General features: G+C 49.7%; 1 protein-coding gene across 1 annotated transcript in view; it reads right to left on the bottom strand.

Annotated features, from left to right (window-relative positions):
- GFRA4 (GDNF family receptor alpha 4) overlaps positions 1-26829 on the bottom strand; it is a 145078-nt gene that overhangs the window by 29169 nt on the left and 89080 nt on the right. The window contains exons 2-3 of the mRNA XM_005291472.4: positions 24285-24563; positions 7803-7883 (exon numbers count right to left, since the gene is read on the bottom strand). Of these exons, the coding sequence (XP_005291529.2) occupies positions 7803-7883; positions 24285-24563 (360 nt within the window). The remainder of the gene's footprint in view (positions 1-7802; positions 7884-24284; positions 24564-26829) is intronic.

The following is a 26829-nucleotide window of genomic DNA, read 5'->3' on the forward strand; positions in this document are numbered from 1 at the left end:
CCCCCATGCTCGCCTCCCCAGCTGGCTATCCCTGACATGTGAGTTCCAGCTCTCCCCAGATAGTCCCTGCTGATTACCCCTGACCTGGCAGTACCAGATTCTTGACCCCTCCGGCTATCCTGGACCTGGCAGAGCCAACTTCCCCCCCCCCCCCCCCCCGATGACAGTACCTTTCCTGGCATTGCCAGCTCTACCTACTGGTGTAACAAGTCATGGATATGCACACACGCCAGGCTGCTGCAAAATCATGCGTGTAGCACCACAGACCACTCGGAAAACACTTTGCTCCCCCAGAACCCCACAAGTCTAAAGCTTTGCCCTGTTCCAGTATCTCAAAGCATGAAGTAAGCTCACAATTCCCCTGCGAGATGGAGAAGCACAACTGTCCCCCACCCCCAGATTGCAGAGGGGGGCACCCAGGCACAGGGAGAGGGAACAAGTCACATAGCGAATCAGTGGCTGGCAGAGGTGGGAGTGGAACCCAGGCATCCTGGCCCACGCTGCACCCCAAGCCACGCCACTCTCCCCAAAAGGACAAATGAAGGCAGTCTGCAAATACTGTAAACTGGTCAAAAAGTGACCTCCTTAAGATTATTTATCGCAACATTTTACACGCTGTGGCGCCTTTCAAGGGAGCACGTCCAACTGCTTTACAAATGCTTTCATGAACTCTGCCCCTGCCAGCAGTGTGGTGAGAGAGACTAGGGCACGGTGGGGGCCTGAGCCAGTGAGCACTGAAGATACCCGTGAATGTCAGTGGGTGGTGGATGATGCCAGTCATGGGTATCTGAGGAACAGCACGCAGCAGGATGCAGAGGAGTCCTTTACAAAGAGTGGTGTTTCCTGCCCCTTCCTCGGAAGCATTTGGCCACTGTGGAGATGGGATACTGGATTAGATGGACCTTAGGGCTGATTCAAGCTGGCAATTCCTCATCCAGAACCTACTGCCACTAGAGACAAGTGCAAACACTCCATCTGGGTAAGCCAGTAGTTCTGAAGTGTGGGCTGAGCCCTGGGGTGGGGTGGTCTCCCAGGACAGGCCAGGGCAGTGAGAGGCAGGTCTGTTACAGTGCCTTGTGAGGCACAATGGGGGCGTTATCGGTGCCGTTTTCCCAAAGGGCAGCTCTAGCTGGATGAAAGCTTTTGCCATGGACTCCAGTGAGGCCAGGATTTCCCCCCAGGACTGCCCACTATTTCTGTAATGGGCTTAACGAAAGCCCCAGTTCTCCGTGACTCTGCGCTAACGCCATTTCAGACTATCGTGCCCTCCCTGGGAGTAACACATGGGGCTGGAGTTTGCGGAGACTAGCAAGGCCCGTGTTTGTGGCACAGTAGCACTGAAAGGACCCATTCAGAATTACAGCCGCTCTGTACTGGGTACAAGGTACTTAGACACCCTCATATCTGAGCACCTTCCCACTGTTAAATGTATGACTCCTCACCACGCCCTGTGAGGCAGGGCAGGATTATTATTCCCATTGTACAGATCGAAAACTGAGGCACAGAAAGACTTAGTAACTTGCCCAGGGTCACCCAGGGAGCCTGTGGCAGAGCAGAGATCTGTGCCCACATCTCCTGAGTCCCAAGCTAGCATCCTAACTGCTCAACCATCCTTCCTCTCCCTCCGGCTGTGACACACACAACATGAAAGACAGTCCCTGCCCATGGCCCTCACAATCTAAACAGGGTCAAAACCCAACAGGGGATGCAGAACACAAGAGGGGTGGGAGAGATGGGAGCCTGACAGAGACAGGTCCGCAAGGTCACATAGGTTCACAGCAAAGTGCGCAGATTAGAGGCATCAGAGTCTTTCATAAGAGAAGAAGACAAGAGAGCCGAGTGGATTGGTAATACGCCACCTGCCCGGCCATTAGCCGGAAGATAGTGCCACAGTTGGGATGACTTTGAGAAAGGTTCTGATGGAGGACAGGGTAGTGGCTGTGTGAGTTGGGTCCCACGCTTGCGGGGCAGCATGGAAGATGTTGGTTTGTGGGAGAACAGGGATGAGCGAGCTAAAGGGGCTGGCAGAACAAGAAACGGGAGGTTGAGATGTATGGCAGGGTGGGAAGAAAAAAGCCAGCAGAGTATAGCCTTGAAAGTTGGAGAGTTTGCGGGAATTTGAGTGCAGATCAGTTACAGAAAGAATCTGTTCTTTTCCTGCCCCCCTTGTCCAAGAACAAGAGGGCTGCTCGGTGAGGTCTGGGGCAGGTCAATGCAGAGAGAGATTTCTCCGGGCAGCACGGAGCCAGACTGGGATTTGCAGCTTCCAAAGGTCAGAGAGTCAAAGAGTGGAGCTGGATTTAAAGAGAGGCTGGAGAATTTCATGAGCAGCGATAACATCTGTAGATAAATAACCTCAGCTAAATTCATCTAACCCCATGCTACAGTGTCAAATCACCACCCCAGGGGCCAGGAAGGAATTCTTTCTGCCTGTCTGGATTATTTATCTGCCAGCTTTAGCTTCAGGTACTGGCCAGGATACTGGATTGGATGGGCCCATTAATTCCCACTTTTAGAGGTACAGAGGTGAAATGCCCCAGGTCACACAGAGCTGCGAGCAGACCCCAGGAATCCTGACACCCAGCCAGTCTCCTGCTCTAACCACTACCCTACACCATCTCTCCACACCTGGTTGTCGTTACACTGTACAATCTGATAGTTACATCAGGCATAGTTACATCTATTCAACTGGACAAGTACGGCACCGGCAGCAAACTTCCCCCACGGAAAGTGCCGTGACCCTGGCCTGGTGGGATGAGCCACCTGGCAGTTCTGTCTCCACAACTCATTTAGAGCTTCGGCTGTCTACTGGGATTCCATGGCAACCATATGCTCTATTGGACATCCCATAATCCCTGCTGCGCGGTTGCTAGGAAAGGCTTCTGGGGCACTGCGGACTCCAGCATTTGAGAGTGGAGGAGGTTCAGCCTTCATGACGTGCTCCCACCCCGGAAGCTGGGGAAGGGGCCACCCTGTATCACATATGAGTGGAGACGGGAAAGACCACTCCGCTGCCTCCTCAGACGACATCCAAGGTCAAGGCTGGGGATGGACATGGGGCCTGGGGGAAAGGGGAGAGTTTGCTAGAGGTGGCAGAGGATGGGAGCCAAGGCCATGCAAACCGCAGTGACCCAGGTCCGGGAAAGTTGCTGGCTCTGGGCGGGGTCACCACCTGAGGCCACCCTGATTTCAGGTGCTGTAGCCATACATCCTAGCCGATCAGAGCCAAACCTGGTGGTGATTAGAGTCATCTCCATTGGGAACTGCACTGTTCTGAGGCCTTACTGACGTTTGCAGAGCAGTAGCAGCACAAGGCTCTCTGATGGTGTGTGTGCGGGCGAGCCTAGTTTTCAACATGGAGACTGTGCTTCAAGGCTGCTTCTAAGGACTTTCACCGGCATGACCAAACTACCATCACGGGAAACAACTGGAGGGCTGTGAATGCTACACGATTGTAATTGTCCAGGAGCTACAGCGAGGAGAAAAGTGAATGACTGAAGAAGCCAACGTTCAAGAGCAAGTCACTGGAGGATGTTCTCAGGCAATGGCCTACAGAGGATTTGGTGGACTGATGGGGCCTTCTTTGCAAAGAGCAGGTAACTGACTGGGGCACCTAGGCACTACGATAATTCAAATTACAAATAATAATAATATTCCCCAGCCTGAGATCAATCATTGGAAGAAAAGTCAGAGCAAATCTGATGCCTTTCAAACCTTGACGTTGTCTCTACCAGGAAATGCAGTCAATGGGCCTATTTCCACTCACTTCTAGAGGGTGTAACTCCATTGGCCTCAGCAAAACCACCCTTGATGTATACCAGTGCAAGCAAAGAGCAGAATCTCAAGCATAGGAATGTCTCAGTGACTAGCAATCTGGATAGAAGAGTGCACAAAGCAATGCTGTTACTCCAGTGAGGAAGGCCAACAGATGCACAAAGCCATGAAGGAGAATGCTTCAAAATACCAATACTGTGGTTACTTGGGAGAAACACTGTCTTAGAAAGGAAAGGAGAGACCTTAGAAACCAGATAAAAAAAATCACATTATATGCAAATATTAGGGATCGGTGAGGAAGGAAAATATCCATATCTTTCTGATTTTGACGTTAAATTACTTGATTGAAGCATGCAAGATGATCCCTCTTACACAGGAGAATCCCTGCTAGGAGTGGTCAGGTGATTCATCTGAGACTTCACAAATCTCCTTATGCGATAAAAGAGATAAAGTGAGATTCCTTCTGGCTGCAAAGAAAAAGAATTTGAAGACAAACTTTTTCATCTCTGTCAACTTGAGACTCGAAGCAGGAGGGACTTTATGCCAATTAGAGAAGATTTTATGGAGGAAGAAGCCAAGTCTCTTGCTAAATTTAGAATGCAATATCAAGACAAAAAATATCTTTGGTGAGTCATTGAAACCAGCCACTCCACATCTGAAAAATATCGAAGAGGTCAGTTTCAATCTTGCTGTGAATTTCAAGATGACCTCAGAGAACAATTGACTGTGATATTTTGCCTTCTCTTGAAGCTATGGAATATCCCTGATGTTAGCTGAATTGTTTTGGCCTACAATGTTTAACTTGAATAAAAAGTTTAACTTTGAGTTATAATGATGTTGAAGGGTATTTTTAGATACCCTGTAGATATACTATGGTGTAGACCTGTTTAATAATACACAGACATGAGTCTTGTTATGCCATTTTACACTACCCACAGTTTGGGGTATAGCAAACAGCTAGTAGAAATGGCTTTATTATTCTTGAAGTCTATGGCCTGGTCTACACTGGGGGGGGGGAATCGATCTAAGTTACTCAACTTCAGCTCCGTGAATTACGTAGCTGAAGTCAACGTACTTAGATCTACTTACCGCAGTGTTTTCACTGCGGTAAGTCAACGGCTGACGCTCTCCTGTCGACTCCGCCTGCACCTCTCACCTGATGGAGTACCGGAGTTGACGGGAGAGCGCTCGGTGGTCGATTTATCGCATCTAGACTAGACTCGCTAAATCAACCCCCACTGGATCGATTGCTGCCTGTCGATCCAGCGGGTAACATAGACAAGCCCTAAATCTCATTTTGAATATGCTAGCTTTCTCCTCCACCCACAGAACAATGTAGGACACACTTTTAAAATCACTACCATTACTACAGTAGATAGATGTAATTCCATTTGTATGTTTTTTAGTGGCCATAATACATTATTTATGTAAAATCTGGTTAAAAATATCTGGTGATATGACTCTGCTCTGAGGTATTGTAATGATATATGCTTCAGTCAGTTCCTTTGCATTTTAGTAGTAGGTTGGCAGGAGTGCTGAGGTCCCAGAGTAGACCAGTGCCCTGCTGTGCTAGGTGCTGCACAGGCACATAGTGAAAGGCAGATCTACGCTGTGACTAATGGTATCACCATGGAGTAATACAAGTAAAAATGTAAAAAAACGAGACAGGTTTTCCAATACCTCTCTGATACTGATTTGGGTTCTGAATCCTTCATTACTGCTCCAGAGCCCTACTGTTCTGGGTCTGTTTTTCTTTGCTACCTAACCAGTTTCATCCCATTTTCAAAAAATGGCAAGGCATTGGCCATGCATAAAAGTCCCAGTGTACAGAGAGTCTACATGTACGGGAGAGAGCACCATAGGACTCATCATGGAACTGGCAAACTACTGAATAAGGATCCTGTCCTGCAACTGCTTCCACGTGTGCTTCACTTCTCACACGTGAGTAACCGAAGTGGAGTCAATGAGGGTATTTGCCGGTGCAAATTAAGCACACGCGTTAATGTTTGCGGCATCAGTGGCCTGGTCCACACTAACCCCCCACTTCGAACTAAGATCCGCAACTTCCGCTACGTGAATAACGTAGCTGAAGTCGAAGTACCTTAGTTCGAACTTACAGCGGGTCCAGACGTGGCAGGCAGGCTACCCCGTTGACTCCGCGTACTCCTCTCGCGGAGCAGGAGTACCGGCGTCGACGGCGAGCACTTCCGGGATTGATCTGGGATCGATTTATCGCGTCTAGACAAGATGCGATAAATCGATCCCAGAAGATCGGTTGCTTACCGCCGGACCCGGAGGTAAGTATAGACCTACCCAGTGTCTCAGTTAGTACCATCGACAATGTTAGCTGTTCCTGCTACCGTAAATGCCTCACGGCCCTGAATCAGGGGCAACAGAAGCTCCCTAAAAGTGTGGGGGGGGCCACCAGCGGCCAAACTGTGGTCCCGTCCCTGTGCCTCCTCTTCCCCTGAGGTCCTGCCCCTTCCCCCGAGGCCCTGCTCCCATGCCCCTGTGGCATTACGCCCCATATTCTTCATAATAATATTATTACGATATGAGTATGGCATAATTATGATGTATTTTGTATAAGATAGGTCATGTGTCATATCATTGAAAAGTTTATGATTTACTGAATGTGATTATCCTATTTGTAGGCACGTCTCATTTTTGTATCTAAAGTTAGGAATATTGTCTATGCATCTATTACAAATGTATTTACGTTTACACCTGAGGAACGCCCACTAGACAGAATGCGATCAGTCTAGATGGCTGGCTGGGAAGGGCCATTAGGGAACCCAATAGGTCTTTGAAGATGCTAATCTCCCACTAGGAGGCCTTCCTGAGGATGTTACCAACAGCCTCCGAGTTGTGGCTGCTATGGCTCTATAGAGACATGTGACCAAGTCACCTGGTATTGGACTCCATCATAATAGTAGTGGTTTTCCACTGACCGGGAGTGGGAACAAATGGGGAGACAAAGGGTTCCCACCATATGCCAAAGCTATTTAAGGCAGGGGAGTGACATCATTGTGGTTCATTCTTCACTGACTTCCCACCCAAGAAAGAAGACTGCTGGAAACACCTAAGAAACAAAAGACTGAACTGGGGGAGAAGGGCTGAACCCAGGCTAAAGAGTTTTCTAGCCTGTGAAAGGAATAACTGGAGTTTTAAGCTGCAAGCAAGTGTAGCTTGCCCTCAAGAATCTCTGCAATCTGCATAAAACAGCATTTAGGGTGAGAATTTGCTACTTATAATCAATTTCGTTAGTATATTAAGCTTAGATTGCATTTTGTTTATTTGCTAGGTAATCTGCTTTGAACTGTTTGCTATCCCTTATAATCACCTAAAATCCATCTTTTGTAGTTAATAAACTTGTTTTGTTTTGTCTAAAACCAGTGTGTGGAATTCATAACTGCGGGGGCACAAAGCTGTTGCATGTCTTCCTCCACATTGAGGGAGGGGGCGAATTTCAGGAGCTTACGCTGTATCGATCTCTGTGCAACGCAAGATGGTACCATTTTGGGGTTTGCCATCGCCCCATCAGGCAGGCATGGGGCCAGATTTACCAAAGAGGTCTTCTTCCATTGAGGCCCCTGAATAGGGCCAATGAGTGCTGATCTCTTTTAAAAATCCGGCCAGCCGTCTCTGCCCTGAAGAGGATGGGCGCCGAGAGAGCAGGGTTCTTCTGGCCAGAGCTCTTCTCCCAGAGTCATGGTGTTTTCTACCTCAGCTGGGGGAGCCTCAGAGGCTGCCTATCCAGCCTTTGTCTATCTCTGCCCCGGTCCCTTGCTCTTTATGGCCCCGGTCCAATCATATAAAGTGCCTCCCCTGAAAACGTGCTCTTGTCTCATCAGCTTAGCACGGAAATTCTCGGCACAGACAATGCGAGAAGGGGCCGTGCAGCGCGACAGACTGCGGCGGGGCAGGGAGAGGCCTAGTCAGTCCGTCCGTCCCAGATCTGGATTGTGGGCTCCCTCCCAACGAGCAACCTGTTTTGGGCCAACAAGTAGGAGCTCCAGCCCACCTACCTGCGGTGATGGATGCCAGCCGGACGTAGTCAAAGCCCCTGACGAATGGCTCGTACGGAGAACTCTCCAACACGTTCACACCTGAGGTGAAAGGAAGATAGGTTGAACCCCAGCAAAGTGAGGTAGCTCTGGCTTCTGAGATTTGTGTTTTAGGAACCTGTCTCAGTGCAAAAGTCTGCAGAACAGCCTTTGCATTATGGGTCTCCATGATGCCTATTCTTATAGCGAGTCCATTTCCCCAGAGTAATGCTCAGTATCTTAGGGGCTGGTGGAAGAGGCCAGATCAACAACCCTGGGGAGCCAAGTCCTATCCTTATGCCCGGCACAGGCCACAGGAGATTTCACCAAGGCTACCCCTTGAAAATGAACCTCAACCTTGGCCTGGGTGGGTTAGTTTCTATGGGCGAGAGAGCTGTTTGGTTTCCTTGGACCACTCAGTTCTTGGCCTCTCTGCTGCCAATGAGGGGCCCAGTTATACAAGGAACTGGACAGACTCCATGAATACACATGTGATGGTAGCCATTTTCATTCACTACGCACCCAGCCTTCTATCCCCCCCGGGGTCTTTCTCGAACTTGCTGCTTTCCAGACAGCCATCCCTAGGTTTTGCTGCTTATTGCCTTACCCTCGATTGGGTGTGCCTGGATATTTATTAACACTGCATCTGCTCCCAATGCACGCTGCTCTTTCCAGCTGAGCATAGAGTGAATGACACGCAGCCCCAGCAAAAGCCTCCCGGTCTAGATTAAGGATATCGGAAATTTTATTCCATCAGAGTTCTCCTTTTATCAACTCCAAGGACCATAATGTGCCATCCTACCGACTGATGCCACAGAGTATTACTGAGGGAAATAGCTTAGTAAGTTTTAAAAACAAACAAACACTGGGGGGAATTAGACGTTTATATGGATATGAGCTGCACTAGCTGGGATAAAAGGGCAATCAAACCTCATGCTTCAGGGCATATGTTGATCACCAGCTGGGGTCAGGAAGAAATCGCCGCCTTGATGCACAGCTCTATGCAATTACCACCGGGGTATTACAAGGCAAGTTTACAGCTTTCTTTGAATTACCTGGGACTGCCACTGACTGCATAGGGGACCATTCGTGTGCTGCAGTGGAGCAGTTTTTATGTTCTGATGAGACCACATGGCATCTGGTAGTGTGTCTCCAAATACTGAAGTGCCTGAACACAGACTTGCTCAATAGATGTTGAGTCAATGCTAGGCTATGTAAATTCCCTGGGCATATGGTTCCACAACTGATTTTTATAAAGGTCTTCTAGGAAGCTTTTCTGGCCTCCTGGGTACGTATGGATGAAAGCAAAGCAAAAGCCTCTGCAAGTCAGTTTCAGATCGGCTTCCTTGTTTAGCCAATTAGACATGTGGGATTTTTAAATATGTAACTAGTATTAGAAAAATGTGTCCCAAAGGAAATGAAAGCAGAGCAAACAAAGATCCAGTGGTGTTTAATGGACGTGCGGGTCAATCTGCTTTTCAGAGAAAATAAGGGGCTCACGACACCGAGTTAAGCCGGGTCACGAGCAGTGGGAAGCAAAACCTAGTCAAACCCTGATTTACAGCATTCGCTGCCTTTCCAGCCCTGCTGTGCCAATGCGTCTCAATCCTGACCCGCAACTCCCCTGCTATTCCAGTGTAGAGCACCCACACAACTCTGCCGATGTGTCTCAGCCCTGACTTACAGCACCCCCTGCTATTACAGACCTGGGTAGGGTGACCATACAGCATGGGTGGCGGGTGAACCGCTGGCTCAAGCCCCCAGCTCCGCTCCTTCCGCCCGAGGCCCCGCACCTTCTATCCCCCCGTCCCACTGGAGATCACTGCAGCTGCTGGCCTTCGCCCCAGGCTAGCGCCCCCAACCCCAGAGTGCCCCCAGCCACCCCAACCCCAGAGCGCCGAGCACCGCCCCAGCTCTTCCAGCCCTGGAGTGCCGGGAGGCCGGGCAGCATGGCCCCAGCCTCCCCAATCCCTCCAGCCGCAGAAGGCCGGGCAGTGAGGCCCCAGCCCCTCCCCCAGCCCTGGGCAATGGCAGCGCAGCCCCAGCCGGGGCCATGGCACAGGGGAGGAGCCACCCACAGAGCGGGCAGCAGGAGAGGGAATGGGGCGGCATGTGGGCGGGGCCACCCCTGGCTGCTGGGGGAGGCTGAACTCCCCCAGCCTATGATACCCGCCGCCCATGCCATATAGCTCGTTTTGGCCAGAACAGTCCCTTTTTTAAGCCTTGTCCCAGCCATCACAACTTTGATCAGTTGGCAAGAGCAAACGGGACCAATGCCCACTTTTCTCAAAAACGTAAAGTGCAGAGGAACATGTGGGGGTGGGGGGTTAGCGGTGATGCCAGCCTTGCTCGGGGGGGAGGGGGTGGCAGACTTGGGCGGGGGTAGGCAGGGTTGGGGCGAACAACAATGCCAGCCCTGCGTGTGTGTGTGGGGGCTGGGCTCGGGAGAGCAGCTCGGGCCAGCCCTGTTTGCAGGAGATGGGGGGACTTGGGCTAACCCCATGCAATGTCCCATTTTCCCGTTGGGAAATATGGTCACCCTAGACCTTGGTCACTACCTCTGTCTATACCCCTCCGTGCAGCACTCCACTCCGAGGTCTGGCTTTCAGGCTCCGGGGATGCTGATAATGCTCTCTTGCTTGAAAAAGGCCAAAATGTGGATCAAACTGGCTTTCTTACTCAGTTGTTGAACCATTTCCATCGGAGAGTAGATCGACAAAGCACCGCATATGAAAGGAATGGGGTCTAGTGGCCGTGACCTGCTCTGCTTTCAACTGTTGGATGGGAAACCAGCTGCATTTCTCACACAACTAGAACACAGTAAGTGTTAAGTTACCTGCCCCCCCGCCCTCCAAGGCTTTAGTTTTTCCATGGGGGAACCTCAGAGCGGAGGCTTTCCTCTTTACCTGGGATGCTCTAGGTCAGGGACTGGCAACCTTTGGCAAGCTGCATCCGCAGGTTCGGCCAGTCGTGGCTCCCACTGGCCGCGGTTGGCCGCTCCAGGCCAATGGGGACTGCGAGAAGCGCTGCGGGCCGAGGGATGTGCTGGCCACGGCTTCCCACAGCCCCCATTGGCCTGGAGCAGTCAACCGCGGCCAGTGGGAGCCGCGATCGGCCGAACCTGCAGACGCGGCAGGTAAACAAACCAGCCCAGGTGCTTACCGTGGCAGGCCGCGTGCCAAAGGTTGCCAATCCTTGCTCTAGGTCAAAGGTCACCTGCAGAACCTAAAACGATGGCCTGCAGAGTCCCTGGGGGAAGTGGATCTGACTAATCTCCCCCAAGCCCTCGGCAACACCTCCTTTCTCTCAATCACTGGGGACGCCACACCACCAATGTTCTACTTCTTACTCAGGTCTGTAACCTGGGCATCTTCTTCCACTTGGGCCTCTCTCTAGATCCTCACATCCAGGCTACATCTAAATCGTGCCAATTCTTTCTGTCTCGCATCTTTAGAATATGGCCTTTCGACTCCATCCAAACAGCCAAAACTCTTGTCCAAGCTGTCATCGTCTTGGGTCTCCATAGGACCCTACCAAATTCACGGCCATGAAAAACGCGTCACGGACCGTGAAATCTGGTCTTTTGTGTGCTTTTACCCTATACTATACAGATTTCACAGGGGAGACCAGCGTTTCTCAAATTGGGGGTCCTGACCCAAAAAAGGAGTTACAGGGGGGTCACAAGGTTATTTTAGGTAGGGTGGCAGCATGGCCACCCTTACTTCTGCACTGCCTTCAGTGCTGGGCGGCTGGAGAGCGGCGGCTGTTAGCCGGGCACCTGGCTCTGAAGGCAGTGCCCCGCCAGCAGCAGCGCAGAAGTAAGGGTAGCAGAACTGCAACCCCCCTACAAAAACCTTGCGACCCCCCCAACAACTCCATTTTGTCTCAGGATCCCTACAGTTACAACACCGTGAAATTTCAGATTTAAATAGCTGAAATCATGAAATTTATGATTTTTAAAATCCCAGGACCGTGAAATTGTCCAAAATGGACGGTGAATTTGGTAGGGCCCTAGGTCTCGATTGCTGCAACTTCCTTCTCTCTGGTCGTGACACATGCAACTTTGCCCTACTCGCAGCCAGTCAGAAGGCTGCTGCAAAGATCATTTTCCTAGCTCGTCACTTTGACCTCATCACCCCTCTCTTTGCATCCCTCCGCCGGATCCCCTCCCCCCTTTGTTTATCACATCCAACAGAAGCTGCTTGTCTTCACTTCCAAGGCCCCTCCCAGTCAATCTCCATCATTCTTATAATCACTTAGTCACTTTTGAGTGTGGACGGGCCTGGCCCATCCACTTTTCGCCACAGGCCGGCCCCCTCCCTGTCTTCTTCCCCCCAAGGCCCTGCCTCCCGGCCAGGCTGGAAGCTGGAGCCCCACCAGGGTGAGAGCGGCCCGGGAAGCCTGGGCAGCAGTGGACCCTCCATCTGAACTGGGCAGGGACATGGGTCGGGGGCTGCTCTCGGGCCCCCACCCACCCCCTGACAGGTCGAGGGTCCGTGGCTCCCTGGCCCTGCTCCAGCTTCCGGCTTGGCCAGGAGGTGGGGCCTCAGGGGGAATAGGAGGGACAGGGCAGGGCCATGGATGGGGCAGGGCCTTGTGGCCCCCCACTTTTAGGAAGAATCTGTCACTCCTGGAAAGAGCTCCCCATAAACATCCAAAAAGCTGCCTCCATTGTCCTCCTTCAAATCCCGTCTCAAAACTCTCCTTTGCCGTGAAGCCTACAAAAAACTGGACGATGGTCGGGCTGCTGGTGTGCAGACAGCACTGCCTTTCATGCTGACCGAATTGCCTCATTGTTCCCTTGTACTCCCCCATCGGTCTATATCCATCTCTTGTCTCTTATCTTATGCTGAGGTTGGAAGCTCCTTGGGGCAGGGACTTTCTTTTTGTTCTGGGTTTGTACAGCCCCTAGCACAATGGGGCCCTGCAATGGGGTACACAATAGCCAGGGGCGGCTCTAGCTTTTTTGCCGCCCCAAGCACGGCAGGCAGGCTGCCTTCAGTGGCGCGCCTGCGGGAGGTCCCCGGTCCCGCGGATTTGGCGTACCCGCCGCTGAATTGCTGCCGAATCCGCGGGACCGGCGGACCTCCCGCAGGCGTGCCGCTGAAGGCAGTCTGACTGCCGCCCTCGGAGGGACCGGCAGGGCGACCCTGCAGCTTGCCGCCCCCGGCATGTGCTTGGAGCGCTGGTGCTTGGAGCCGCTGCTGCAATAACTCATGGAAACACAGACGCCCCGGTACGTATTCCTCCACAACAGCCCGGGAGTACGCTGCTTCGGGGATTTCATTGACGGCAAACTCAACCAAAAAGAGGGCCCAATCCTGCAAGGTGCTGAGCCCCCCTTCTTTGCTAATGACTTCACATCACAGCACTCAGCACCTTGTAGGTTTGGGTCCTAAGATTGCAACTGAAAGTGGGATTCCCAAGGGGTACAGTGAAGCAGAGATCACGGAAGCTGTGATCAGGGCAGTCTGCCTTGGGGTGAGGCTCAGGGGCTACTTGGAAGGAAAACTAATTTGAGTAGGGTTACCGTATGTCCGGATTTTCCCGGACATGTCCGGCTTTTTGGTCCTCAAATCCCCGTCCGGGAGGAAATCCCAAAAAGCCGGACATGTCCGGGAAAATAGGGAGGGAGGGGTATTGGGGCTTGGGTCAGGGCTGGAGCCACTGGGGCCGGAGCCGCTCGGCCGGAACCAGGGCTGCCGCCCCAGGGCCCGAGCTGAGCCAGGCGGGAGACGCCGGGGCCAGAGCCTCTTGGCCAGGCCGGCCGGCCACCGGATGGAACCGCTCGGCCGGAGGGGCCAGACTGGGCCACGCCTCCTCGTGCCCCGCCACTGCCCCAGCCCCAGCTTACCTGCTGCCTCCCTGTTTCAGGCTTCCTGTGAACATTTGATTCGCGGGAAGCAGGGGAGGGGGAGGAGCAGGGGGGCGGAGTGTTCAGGCGAGGGGGCGGAGTTGGAGCGGGGACTTTGGGGAAGGGGCGGAGTTGGGGCAGGTCTGGGGGCGGAGTGGGGGCGGGGCCGGGGCCCCGGCCCCATGGAGTGTCCTCCTTTTTTAAAATTAAAATATGGTAACCCTACATTTGAATCTGCCAAAAACGGATGTACATTTTAAGGTCCTATTACCAGGAAAAAGATGCAACTGAACTTTACCTGCAGCTCCCAAGAGCCAGAGGAGACACCTCAGGATTTCCTAGCCCAGACACTTGATTTGAGACAGAGAGTACTGCTTGCCTCATAAGAAGCTGATTCTGACCTAAGATACGACCTGTCCTTGTACAAAACCTGTTCCTCCAGTCAGTCCTGGCAGGACAGCAAAATGCCAATATTCAGACTTGTATGCAGTGTAGCCTTGGCTGTGTTGGTCCCAGGACATTAGAGACAAGGTGGGTGAAGTCATAGCTTTCACTGGCGCTTCCCAGCCACACAGAGCTCTTCTTCACGTCTGGCAAAGGTACTCTCAGCATCACAGCTAACTGCCAGGTGGAACAGATTGTTTAGCATAAATAGTTAGCACATTGTAAGGGACCATTCAAGGCAGAATGGCCCATTAACACCTCTGCAGTCATAGGACAAAAAGAGGAGGTTAGTGGGTTACAGGTTGTTGTAATAAGCCCTAAATCCAGTGTCTCTGTTCAGTTTGTGATTTTGAGTGTCTAGAAGAGTTATGAATTTAAGCTCCCAGGATGAGGACTGATCGGTGAGACATAGAGTGACCAGTCTGTGAAAAGTGGTCACCCACAGGTAATAGGGTGTTTTTGTCTTTTATCATCCTGTGTGAGTTCATTGGAGAGCATAATGATTGTCTCTCTCACCATCAGAAGTTGCTCCAATAAAAGGTATTATCTCATCAACCTTCTCTCTCTAATATTCAGACTGTGATGTGACTTTATTTAAAAGACAGACCGGTTGCGGGGAGACCCTGACTGAGACGTTGCATGCTGCTATAGGTGAGGCGGTAGAGAAGCAGCAGAAGTTGGGGACTGGAGCATGTACTTGTGCGGAATGGCCCTACACAAAGCAGCAGACCGTAAAGCAGAACTTCCTCCCAAGGGGAAAGGAGGTGACTCATTAATGAATGAGATAACGGAACTAAAGACCAGTGGGGATTAAATCAAAGGTGTGGATGCCGAAATGAAGATATTACAGCGAGCTGTCCAGAAGTCACAATGGCTTGATCGAACAGGCAGACAGGCAGCTCCAGAGAAAAGGATGTGCGGCTGCAGGCAGCCTGCCAGAGGCAGTACTTGTGACCACTGTTTCAGATGTGGCAGTAATGAATACGATCAGTCAGGATGTCATGCAGGAAAATCACAAGAGAGCAGAGACAAAGCTGACACGGCGTCTGATCTACCAGGAGCAGCTTACCTTTGCCATTTTACACAGAAGCAGGAAACAAGAATAGCTACTTTAGTTGGAAATAAATGCACGGGGTGGTGTTTTGTCAAGTCCTATGGGACACTAGAGCACAGGTATGCAAGGTCTCAAGTTGGTAGGTAGAAGATAATCTCCCAGAGACACACCTTAGAAAGTTCAAAGAGTTACGGGAAATAGAAGATGGTCTTGGCCTTAAAGCTGCCAATGAAACTCAAATCCCTTACAAAGGACGGACTGACGTCCCATTCCAATTAAGCAAAGATGATGACTTCCTGATGCTCCTGGACTGGTCAGAGCACACAAGGTAGAGCACTTAATCATTGCCTACAATGTTATTGCGAAGACAGTCAAATATCACTGCTGCAAATCCTGAAATTCACCTGATGAGGCACCAGCATGTAGCCTCACTGACAATATTCAATGTGTATTTCCTCATGTTGCCATGGCAAAAGTGGAAGCTCTTGTGAACATCATCCGAAACGACAATTCTGAAACCTGAGCATGCTTCAAATGGAGAGAAGGAATGTGATTATCCCCAAAGGAAAAAAAAAAACCCACTAATGTAACATGATGGATTCATACAGGTCTGGATACTGAAAGTTTAACAGCAATATTTGAGCCAGATGTCTGCTGCTCAGTCACCTGAGAATTTGGACAAAAAAGGAACACTAGTGAAAATACCTAAAAGAATCGTCTTACTAGATAAATATCCCTTGACATCATTCTGAAAGGATGAACTGCGCTTGGAATTTTACAGCAGATTAAATCTGAAATTCCAGTGGATACTCAGCAGATAAAATCTTTCCTGGTGGCAGTAGTGTCAAAAATGAGAGATGACAGACCCAAGGATGAAAGGCTAAGCCAACAAAGAGAACTACCTCTAGCCAGAGGGGATAATCAAGGTCTGTTTGAACCAGCACTGAGCCTAAGCTGTTTAACAGAGATGCAAAGGAAAATGGCCCAGCAGATGCTGAAAGAGGAGTCCAAGGCATTGATGAAGACATGGGACGGATACCTAGTCTGCAGATGCATATCAAGTTATATGACCAGCAACATGTACAGAAGGCTTACATCTCAGTGTCTCATCCACTGTATAAAGAAGTCAAGGAATACCTGCAAGATCTCCTAAACAGGGGATGGATCACAAAATCAAAGTCATCCTGTTCATCACCAGTGTGATGTGTCCAGAAAAGGGATGATAATCTAAGATTCTGCATCAGCTATTGGAACAGAATAGAAGAACCAGACCAGACAAGCAACCCATCTCTCAAATCCAAGATGTTCTGAGTGGATTAAGAGGTAAATCTTGGTTCTCCATCTTAGATCAAGGGAAGGCCCTCAAGGTTCATTAACTGAAGAAACCCATCACTTCACAGCCTTCATTACTCCATGAGGTCTATACGAATGGATTAGGCTGCTTCCTTCCAGCAACGTATGGAAGAGAGCCTTGCAGAATTTAGGGATGAGATATGCATTCCCTACCTGGATGATGTCCTTGTGTGCAGTGGCACTTTTGAAGAACACATGGAGAATGTAAGGAGAGTATTGCAGAAGCATGGAATTAAGATGAAAGCTGCCAAACGTGAGCTCTTTAAGAGAGAGGTACTTTACTTGGGAATGAAGGTACCTGCTGAAGGTTAGAAGATGGATTCATCTGACACGTTGGCTGTTCATGATTTTGAAGATAAGCCACCAAATATCCCCGGGGAACTTCACAAGCTGCTAGGCTTCCTCACCTATTATCCAAGGTACTTCAAGACTTTTTTTCAAGTAGCAACACCATTTCTATGACTTGTTGACTGTTCCATTGGAATCTGTCACACAACACCATCAAAAGTGGACTTGGAAAAAAGAAGACGCTTCCAGTAAGGGATTAGGTGCAGTCTCATACCAGCGTCTGGAAAGTAAACCGAGAATCATTGGTTATGGGTCAAGAACACTAATTACAGCTAAGAAAAATGATCACCTTCATTCAGGGAAGCTGGAGTTCCTAGCTTTGAAGCAGGCTGTAACTTACAAATTCTGTGACTACCTCCACTATGCACAATCCTTCACAGTTTACAGGGATAACAACCCATGAACCTATGTCCTCCCCTCTGCCAGGCTGAATGCCACAGCACACCGTTAGGTTGAAGAATTAGTTGACTTTAACGTCAAAGTTAGATATTGTCCAGGGAAATCTAATGTGGTTGCAGATGCTTTATCCAGAATGCCCCTTGATGTGGAAAAAATATATGATGAAAGGCACAGAAGAGACCAGCAAAGATGTTATTAATGCTGTCTTCTTGGTTAGCAGTTATTACTACCAACCCTTTGGCAGCAGAGGACTTCTCCATGGCTATTAAATCCACCGTAACGCCTATTCAGTGAGAAGACGTTTTTGTAGCTCAGAAGGAAGATCCATCTATTGTTAAAATTCTTTATTATAAGTCCTTGGGGCATACACTGAACAACCAAAAGAGCACAGGAGGATGTGGTAAGATCTCTGCCCCTGATGGGTGAATGGCATTGGTTGCATTTGGATACAGATGGAATACGTTAGCAGAAAACCTACTTATGAAATCAGCTGGATCACTTGAAATATCAAGAACTACACCAAGAGATGGGACATTTAGGAGCAGAGCAAGAAATCAGTCTCACAAGAAACCACAGATGAAGAGGGATATTGAACATCACACCACTAGAGTCTGTACGTGTGTGTCAAAACCTCACCAGCATTCCAGAGCTCCACTAACATAATTACAATAGAACCGTCTGAGCTTGTATCAATGGACTTCTTGCACCTAGCCAGAAGCAAAGGAGGGTATGAATATATCCTAGTAATAGTGGATCACTTCACTAAGTTTGTCCAAGCCTACCCTACCACCACCAAGTCAGGCAAGACTGCGGCAAACATGATCTTCAATTACTTATTTGGTTTTCCTGAAAGGATCCATCATGACCAAGGGGCAGAGTTTGAAAATAATGTATTCAGAAAGTTACAGCACTACTGTAAAATTGAAACATCTTGCACAACTCCACACCACCCACAGGGCAATGGTTAGGTAGAAAGGCTGAACTAAGCCCTATGTTGAGAACCTTGCCAGAAGAATAAAAGTCAAACTGGAAGGACTCTCTTAAATCAGGGGCAGATTTAAGGGGCAGAACCTGGTCACCAAACATAAAGCTTAGGGCTCAATGGTCACATCAACATCGGCTTTTTTTAAAGATAAAAAGTGAAGAAAAGTCCCATAAAACAAAAAGCACAGGCCTAAACAAAAGTGGATTCTCACCCAAATTGTGTTGGCTTGTGTATATCCAATTACTGGACCCTCACACCCCAGCGACATTTTCCCTTGGCAAATTATTCTACGATGCTGTCCAGCTGTCTCATCTTTCTCAACGGCCAGGAGAACTAGGCACTCAGCCATGTCTGTGATAATACTGAACACATGTCGTTTTTGACATGTCTTAATGTGCTTATTGTGCAGTCAGCACTAGCCACTCCAATTGCTACGGTGAGAAAAAGTAAAACAACATTTCCATTTCTGGTAAAACAGCATCAAGAGAACTTGACACACTGAAATTCAAGTAGCTTTGGACTCCAAGCAACAAAATGAACACTTATGTGTTCTTTGTAAAATAATACATCTTGAAAGGCAATCTCATGAACCAAGTCTAAAAGAAAAATATGAGTATTTTCCCATCAGTTTAAGAACTTCCTTCTTTAAAGTTATATTTTGAAGTTGCCTGGGATGGAGGAAACCAAATAGAGGAGCTATCTCTTGAAATCCCTCACACTGAGATTTTAGTTCCACGATCATATTGTTTAAGTATAAAATATTTTCTTTGATGGTTACCTTTGCTTCCAATGCAGAATCGTGTGCAAATTTATCATCCATGTAGCATACGCATCTCTTCCTGTGGCTTGGATAATTTGCGTTTTCAAAACCCATTGCTTCCCACCTGCTCTGAGATGTTTTTACAATTTTATCATATTTTTCTTCAGCTCTGAGTTTGCTGAGATCATTCACTGTGCTCTCAAAAGTCCAGAGGACTTAGAACAGGACAATTTGCTTTGACTGTAGGATTCCAGAGGCTGCAGCTGTGATAACTAAGATCCTATGCCACCATAATAGATTGAGGTAAACCATCCAAGCCATCAAAGACAGGTTGCTTTTTGTTCAACGTATGTCCTCGCTACTCCTGCGTTCGGCAACAGTTTAATCTTCTAGGCATTCAATTACATTCTCAAAATTTACTTTCGTTGCCTCATTTCATTCAAGCTGCCCATCTAGACTCGCAGCGTACCTTTAGATGTAAAGGTCTCCTTCATTCTTCAGAAGCGTGTTCAATTTCATCTGCTGCATCAATCCTGTCAACTTCTGTGGGGGGCTTGAAATGCATCATTATCTCCTCTTCCTTTTGCAAAGCTGTTCTCTCTCAAGCACGATACAGATAAAGAAGATAAAGATTCTCTTTAGACTTAATCATTAATTTTTCCCATCGATGGTTAGAGTCTCTGAGATATTTATATATTTCCTGCAAAGTTGTGAAGAAAACCTTCAGATCTGGACTGGCCTTACCTTCAGCAGCATGTGCCAAAACGAGGTTAATGTGATGTGCTGGGCAATGGATGTATGGTGCCCACACTTTGTCTCCCCTGCCTGAAGGATATTCTTTCATTTTTGCTTGCAATCCTCCATGATCTCCGGCCATAACACTGGCACTATCCTATTCCTGTCCAGACATCTATTTGGCGTTTAATCCATATTTGCAGGATAAAACATTACTGGTCACACAAGGATGCAGCATCTGCCTCACTTACTGCTCAAAGCTTACAAACTGCTCTTTTATATCTGCCACTCCTTTGACACAATCAACATTAACAAAGCGAAGCAAAATGGCCATTTGATCAACATGGCTAATATACATGACTTCATCTACAATGACAATAAAAAAAAACATAGCTTCTTTGCTGATATTAAGTACGCACCACCTGCTAAAAGACGTATAAGTTCACCAGTAATTGTCTTGCTCAAGTATTTGACTATCTTGGTGTCGCTGATATGTTGGGCAAAAGTTGTATTATGTCTGTCAGGTAAATACCACACTTGCTGCTCTCCAGCACCTCACGGTGGCCGTGGAAGATGACACCTAAAGTAGCGGAAGTTTTGACTATGCCAAGCAATATTTTTAGTACTTGACATTTCTTAATATTTTCAGATGCTTGTTTATCAAACCAAGCTTTGAGACGGTGACCCTTCGTGACCTGCAGAGCTGCCACACATGACTGCACATGTTGTTTGCTCCTCCCCTGAGCACTGACTTTAGCATAGTCTTCCAATCATTGTTAGCCATGTTGATTTCCGAGTTTCTGTATCACCCAGCAGCCAACAAATGTGACGGTAACCTGAAAGATCAGCGTAAGCTAAGCCACTTGTCATGCAAACCTTCATACGATCAATTTTTCATTCCGTAAAATGAAGATGAAAAGTGGCGATATGTAGGGGGAAAAAGGAAACTCTCCATTTGGCCTATTGCTCAATGGGCTGGCAAGCAGGGGCGGGTCCAGGCCCCAGTGCAGCAAGCGCGTGCCTGGGGTGGCAAGCCGCGGGGGACGGCCTGCTGGTCGCTGTGAGGGCGGCAGTCAGGCAGCCTTCAGCGGCGTGCCTGCGGGAGGTCCGCAGGTCCCGTGGCTTCGGTGGCAATTCAGTGGCGGGCACACCGAAGGCGCGGGACCAGCAGCGGCAGAACACCCGCAGACACGCCGCCGAATCTACTTGAACAGTGGACCGCACGCAGGCGTGCCGCCGAAGGCTGCCTGATTGCCGTGCTTGGGGTGGCAAAAAACATAGAGCCGCCCCTGCTGGCAAGGACTAATCTGAAAAAGGTGATAAAACGGTTTCCTATGTGCTAGGGTAACACAGATAATTAACAACAACAATAGCTAATGGAAGCAGAGCCCCGGGTTGTGTATCTCTCCACAATAGCCCTGGAAATGCCCTGCTTTGGGGATTTCATTGACAGTGAACTCAACCAACAAGCAACCCAAAAGAAGGGCCCAATCGTGCAAGGCGCTGAGCCCCTTTATTTCCCAATGACTTCACATCACAGCACTCAGCGCCTTGTAGGTTCGGCCTAAGAGCTGCACTCAGGTTTCTGAGAGATGGGCAACGCGGTCCTTGCTGCTGGTAGGTCTGGGCAGCGCCTTTCCCGTTCACTTTGTTCTGCTCAGCCTTTTGATCCAAACATCGCCCTCGGCACCTTTGCTTTCTGCTCCTGTCAGCGTTTTATTAACCTATCTGTTCTGCAGCCTATGGTTGGAAGCGGCCATTTTATTCCTCATTTAATTTTCATGGTGCATAAAACACTGGCAGGCCTGACAGGGGAGAGTTATCGCTGCTGATGTGCACTTTTATAAGGGCGCTTAAAAAATATTAAATCAACATTTACTAAAATATTTGCAGGGTGCGGGGATGAAATTCAGTGTCAGGAGCAGGTGCCGCAAATCTTACACATCCCAAAGACACGGTCAGGCAGGAAACTCAACGGAGTTTGGTTTAGAAACATAGAACCACAGGGTTAGAAGGGACTGCAAAGGCCGTCTAGTCTAGCCCTTGCCAAGATGCAGGATTTGTTGTGTCTAAACCATCCAAGAGAAGGTGGCTGCAGCCTCTTTTTGAAAACCTCCAGTGAAGGAGCTTCCACAACCCTCCTAGGTGTCTGTCCCATTGTCCTACTGTTCTTACAGTACGGAAGTTTGTCCTGAGATTTAATCTAAATGTGCTGTGCTGTAGTTTGACCCATTGCTTCTTGTCCTGCCCTCTGTGGGAAGAGAGAATAGCTTTTCTCCAGCTTGTTTATGGCAGCCTGTCAAGTGTCTGAAGACCACTATCATGTCCCCCCGCCATCTCCTCTTTTCCAAACTAAACATACCCGGTTCCTTCAGCCTTTGCTGATGTGTCTTGTATTCCATCCCTTTGATCATCTTTGTCACTCACCTCTGGATCCTTTCCACTTTTTCCACATCCTTTCTATACGGCACCGACCAAAACCGGACACAGTTCTCCAGCTGAGGCCTAATCAGGCCTGAGTAGAGCGTTACTATCACCTCCCGTGACTCGCCTGCTGTGCCTCGGTTAATGCAACCCAAAATTGCATTTGCTTTTTTTGCAACAGCGTCGCATTGCTGACTCATGTTGAGGTTGGGATCCATCACAACTCCCAGATTGGTTTTTTTTTTGTCACCCACACCACATTATTTCTTCAACACTGACTTGAAAGGGACATTTATATAAACTCAACAAAAAACAGTTTTAGTTTATTCCTTTTTTTTAAGAAAAATGCTGCACTTCCCCAGTTACAGATCTCTACCCAGGACACAAACATTACAGATTAAGTCTCGTAGCCACCGGGGAGTTAGATAATGATTATTGGCCTCATTATACAGATGGAGAAACTGAGGTACAAAGCAGTAAAGAGATTTAGACAAAGCAGAACTGTAGCACAGTTAGGGAAAGAACCATGTAGAAGTACCTATATGGGAAGGGATCTAATGTAGCAGACAAAAGCATAACAAAATCAAATGGGTGGGAGCTAAAACTAGACAAAATCAGGTTAGAAGTAAGGTGGATGTTTTTAACAGTGAGGGTAATTAACCATTGGAACAACATACCAAGGGCTTTGGTGGATTCCCCACCACTGAGTGTCTTTAAATCAAGATGTATGAAACAAACAGACAAACTCTAGCTCATCCAGGAGATATGGGCTTGATGCAGGAATCATTGGTTGAGATTGCTATACGCTCACAATGGTCCTTTCTAGCCTTAAAATGTATAAATCTATTACCCCCTGATCTCCTGGCTCCCAGTTTCCGTGCTTTAACCACACCGAGTATCCCCTGTGTTTTGCATTTCTTTCCCAGTGCTGGAAACACAAATACAACATCCCTGTGCTAATGTGTGAGTTGTGTCCAGGTGGTGTCAGCACAGGCACGGGGGGGCAGGAACACCCACATTTTGTCACTGATGCTCTCTGCAGCCTTGGGAAAAATCACTTCCTAATAATTAATTCCCCACCCCACAGCTGGGGAGAAATGAAGCTGAGTGAATTTGGGGTTTGATCCCAAGTGCCTTCCACATGGAACTCCCAGAGACGTCGTTACAATGCAGGCTGCAAGCTCTCTGGGGCAGGGATTGCTTTCGGTGAAGAGCCCAGAATGATGGAGCTTGACTGGGTCTCTGGGCGCTATGTCATAATGATGATAGATAAAGGGGGCAATGCAGAATTAGACCAAAGGCTTTGAAGATGAAATGGTCTAGCTGATGCAGCTGGCGTAGCAGCTCTGCACACATACCCCCGGCCCAGGGCTCACCTTAGCTTGAGGCATGAAGTAGCCACTCTGATATGTCCTTGTTAACACCATTCTGGATACCGTTGGTAGCAGAACTGAAGCATGTCTACACTAGAAACGCTGCAGCTACACCGCTGTAGTGAAGACGCTCACCACAGCAATGGGAGGGGGTCTTCTTTCACCGTAGCAAATCCACCTCCCTGAGAGGCAGTAGCTAGGTCGAAGGAAGAATTCTTTCATCAATTTAGCAATGTATACACCAGGGCTTGGGTTGGCTTAACTACGCTGCGCAGGGAGTGAATTTTTCTCATCCCCGAGTGACGTCGTTGGAGCAACCTAAGATTTAGGCGTAGACCCGACCTGAGTGGCCCAGGCGACTGACTGCAGAGCCTGTCATGTCTAAGTCACTGCTGGTCCATTGAAGGATCCAAAACTCTCTATCATCAGATGTGGCTGGTGGGAAACCTGGGGAAAATGGGTAGGTGAGATCTGAGTGGGCATGAAAAACCACCACCAGAGCCAGCACTAACTGCAAGCCAGATGGGCATCTCAGCAGAGATGGCAACTCAACTTGCCTGGAGAAGGTTTCAGTCTGCCCATATCAAGGGGGGGAAGACGCTAGCCCAGCTGCTCCCTGCACTGATCCTGTTCTGTGGCTAGAAGGAGCAGGAACTGGCGTGTTTCACCAACACACATTTCCTTTTTAAGACCCTGTTTGGAAAACCCGCCTGCTGAGACGTGGCCCCGACTGACCTTCCATCAGGGTGTGGTGGATGCTCCAGTAGACGCTCAGGCAATGTTTCTCCTTCTTCATGCCCCGTTTACACTTGCAGCCGGAGAGCTGGCTGGACAGCAGGGCCGTCACCGTGCTCCGGCACTGGTTCTTGGCGTCCGGCCCCAGTTTGTTGGCGCCGTTGCCTGCGATGCATTGCCGGAGGGTCCGGAACTTGGAGCTGCAGCTGGGATCATTGGTGCAGGACTCCCCGGCCTGCAGGCAATCTCTGCCCGAACTCACTGCTTCCGTCATGGCTTCTGCAAGAGAACGAGAGAGAGAGTCAGGGTGCGATGCTCCCAGACTGAAGATCAAAGCAATTCAACAACAACTCCCACTTTCTGGGCCAGGCTCTGAATAAGTCTTTGCTTAAATATACAAGCTCAATGGCCTGGCTTCCCCCAAGCACCTTACAAACAATGGGCCCACTCATGAAGTCCTTACTCATGAACTCCCATTGATCTCAAGGGCACAAGTCGAAACTGCAAAATCAGGACTTCAACATACAGTCACCTCCCCTCCTGCTGAAATGCGCCTACGGTGCAATGCAGCAGCCGCTTAACAGTGTGTAGCAACACCATCCCACAGCCTCTACAGATTCGCCTACAGGGGAACTGGGAGGGCAACATGCCCCCTTTGCCCTACGCTGGCATGGACAGACCTACTGCGTTGCTGCCGATTCCCCTCCGTCTCCCACCAGCTGAGCATGGTGCGGCTGCCTTGCCTGCCACGGGGAGGGCAGCGGCGTATGCGGGAGGAGAGGAGAATCAGCCCCTTTCGCATGCGCGCATTCTCGCTCTCACGCCTTCGGTGGGGCGGCGGATGGGAAAATTCTCCAAACGTTAAATGCATGCAGCCTCAGTAACTGCGGGGAGGTTTGGATGTGCAGCGGCAAGCCCCCCGGTGTGCGATGACTGGGTCGGTGTATGTTCCGGGGGCAGGCCTGTTTGTCACCGGCGAGCCATTAGGACCTCTCCAGGGCTCGTGCCTGGTCCGATCATTTCCAATGTCTCGGCAGAGGGGTCTCGAGTTTTCCCCTCTGAAGGTACGTCTACATCTCCTGGAGACGACCCACACTAGCTCTGAGCGAGCCAGCTAGCTAAAAATAGCAGCGTAGCTATAGCTGCACCAGGGGGCGCTAGCTGCCCCGAGTAGGTACCTACTGTTTCAGACAGGATCACACTCATCTCGCTGCCGGTGCAGCCGCGGCTACACGGCTACTTTAGAACTAGCACGGGTGTGTCTGTCTGAGCTGCAAGCCCCTGTGCACCCACGGAGTCGGCACCTCTGGACCGAGGGGCTGCAGAGCCCTGGGGCCTTGGCCTACGACACCCTAGACAGCTCATTGGGAAAAGCCCAGGGACTAACACAAAGCCGTGCCGTGATGGGTGCTGAACAATTGGGGTCTCCGTGCAGCACTATGATGATGTAACGTCACGACGCTGCCATGCACGCAGCGTGATGGTGGCCCAGCGTTCCCCGGTGAACAGGCATGAGAGCAGATGGAGCATCTCAGACAGAGGGGAGAACACCAAGTCCAGGAAAGGCCCGGCCTGAAGGAAAGTGGCTGACATGCGTTCCCTGCCCTCTGTTCGTTCAGCCATCCAAGCTGCCCCTGTGACCACGTCACAGTTGAACACAGCCCCAACATTTGGGTGTGGTGCTCAATGCTGGCCTGGATCGCAGGTGGCTGTTCTTCCCCAGAGCCGGGGGTGACAGTTGGGGGGAGGGTATCCTGTGGGACGGGCGCTCAGGTTACAGAGTGGATGTGACATCCTCCTGGCGTGAGAGAATGGCCTTGACATCCCGGCTTCCATTTCAAACTAACGTGACGTTCTCATTTGCTCCCTGTCCAAAATGGCTGCTCAGCGCCGTTGTGTCCCACCCCAGTGAGAGGGGCCCTCATTCTGCTCTCGCTTTGGTGTAAATCTGGAGTAACTCCATTGAGGTCAGCGGGGGGTCACATGGGGGTAGAACTGGTTTAAGTGAGAGGAGAATTAAGCCCATAGTCGATAAAGGAATTGCAGAACCAGCACTATAAAAACATGAGCTATTGCCGTTACCTCAGAACAGTAGTTCTCAACCTGCCCACATCGGGACCCCCTTTTCCATACCAATACTCCACTTTCAGCCAGTGGTCCCACTACTATTTAGGAATGGGGGGTGGGGGGTAATGAAGCCCTAGCTCCTGGGTGGGATCACGATCTGCAGGTTGAGAAAGCCTGCCTTACAACTCTTGTTGGGTCCTCCTCAACCTCACAGAGTGGCCCATTCCCCAGTGTGGTGATTCCCTCAGTGCCATCTTTGGATAAGTGCAAAGGACTATGGGTCATCTCAGAAAAGAACCAGTTGAAAGTAGCTGGGGGAGGGGAGGTGCTGGGAAATCCCCCTTTTTAGAGGCTGTAATGTGGCATGCCCCCCTCGCATGCCCATCACTGGCCAGTGGGGTAGCTCACAGCAGACGCACATCACAGCTTGGTCTTTCAGAACCTCCCGGGACGGCTCCAGTTTGAATTAATCTGATTT

This window comes from Chrysemys picta, chromosome 5 (assembly GCF_011386835.1).
Source record: "Chrysemys picta bellii isolate R12L10 chromosome 5, ASM1138683v2, whole genome shotgun sequence".
Lineage (NCBI taxonomy): Eukaryota > Metazoa > Chordata > Testudines > Emydidae > Chrysemys > Chrysemys picta.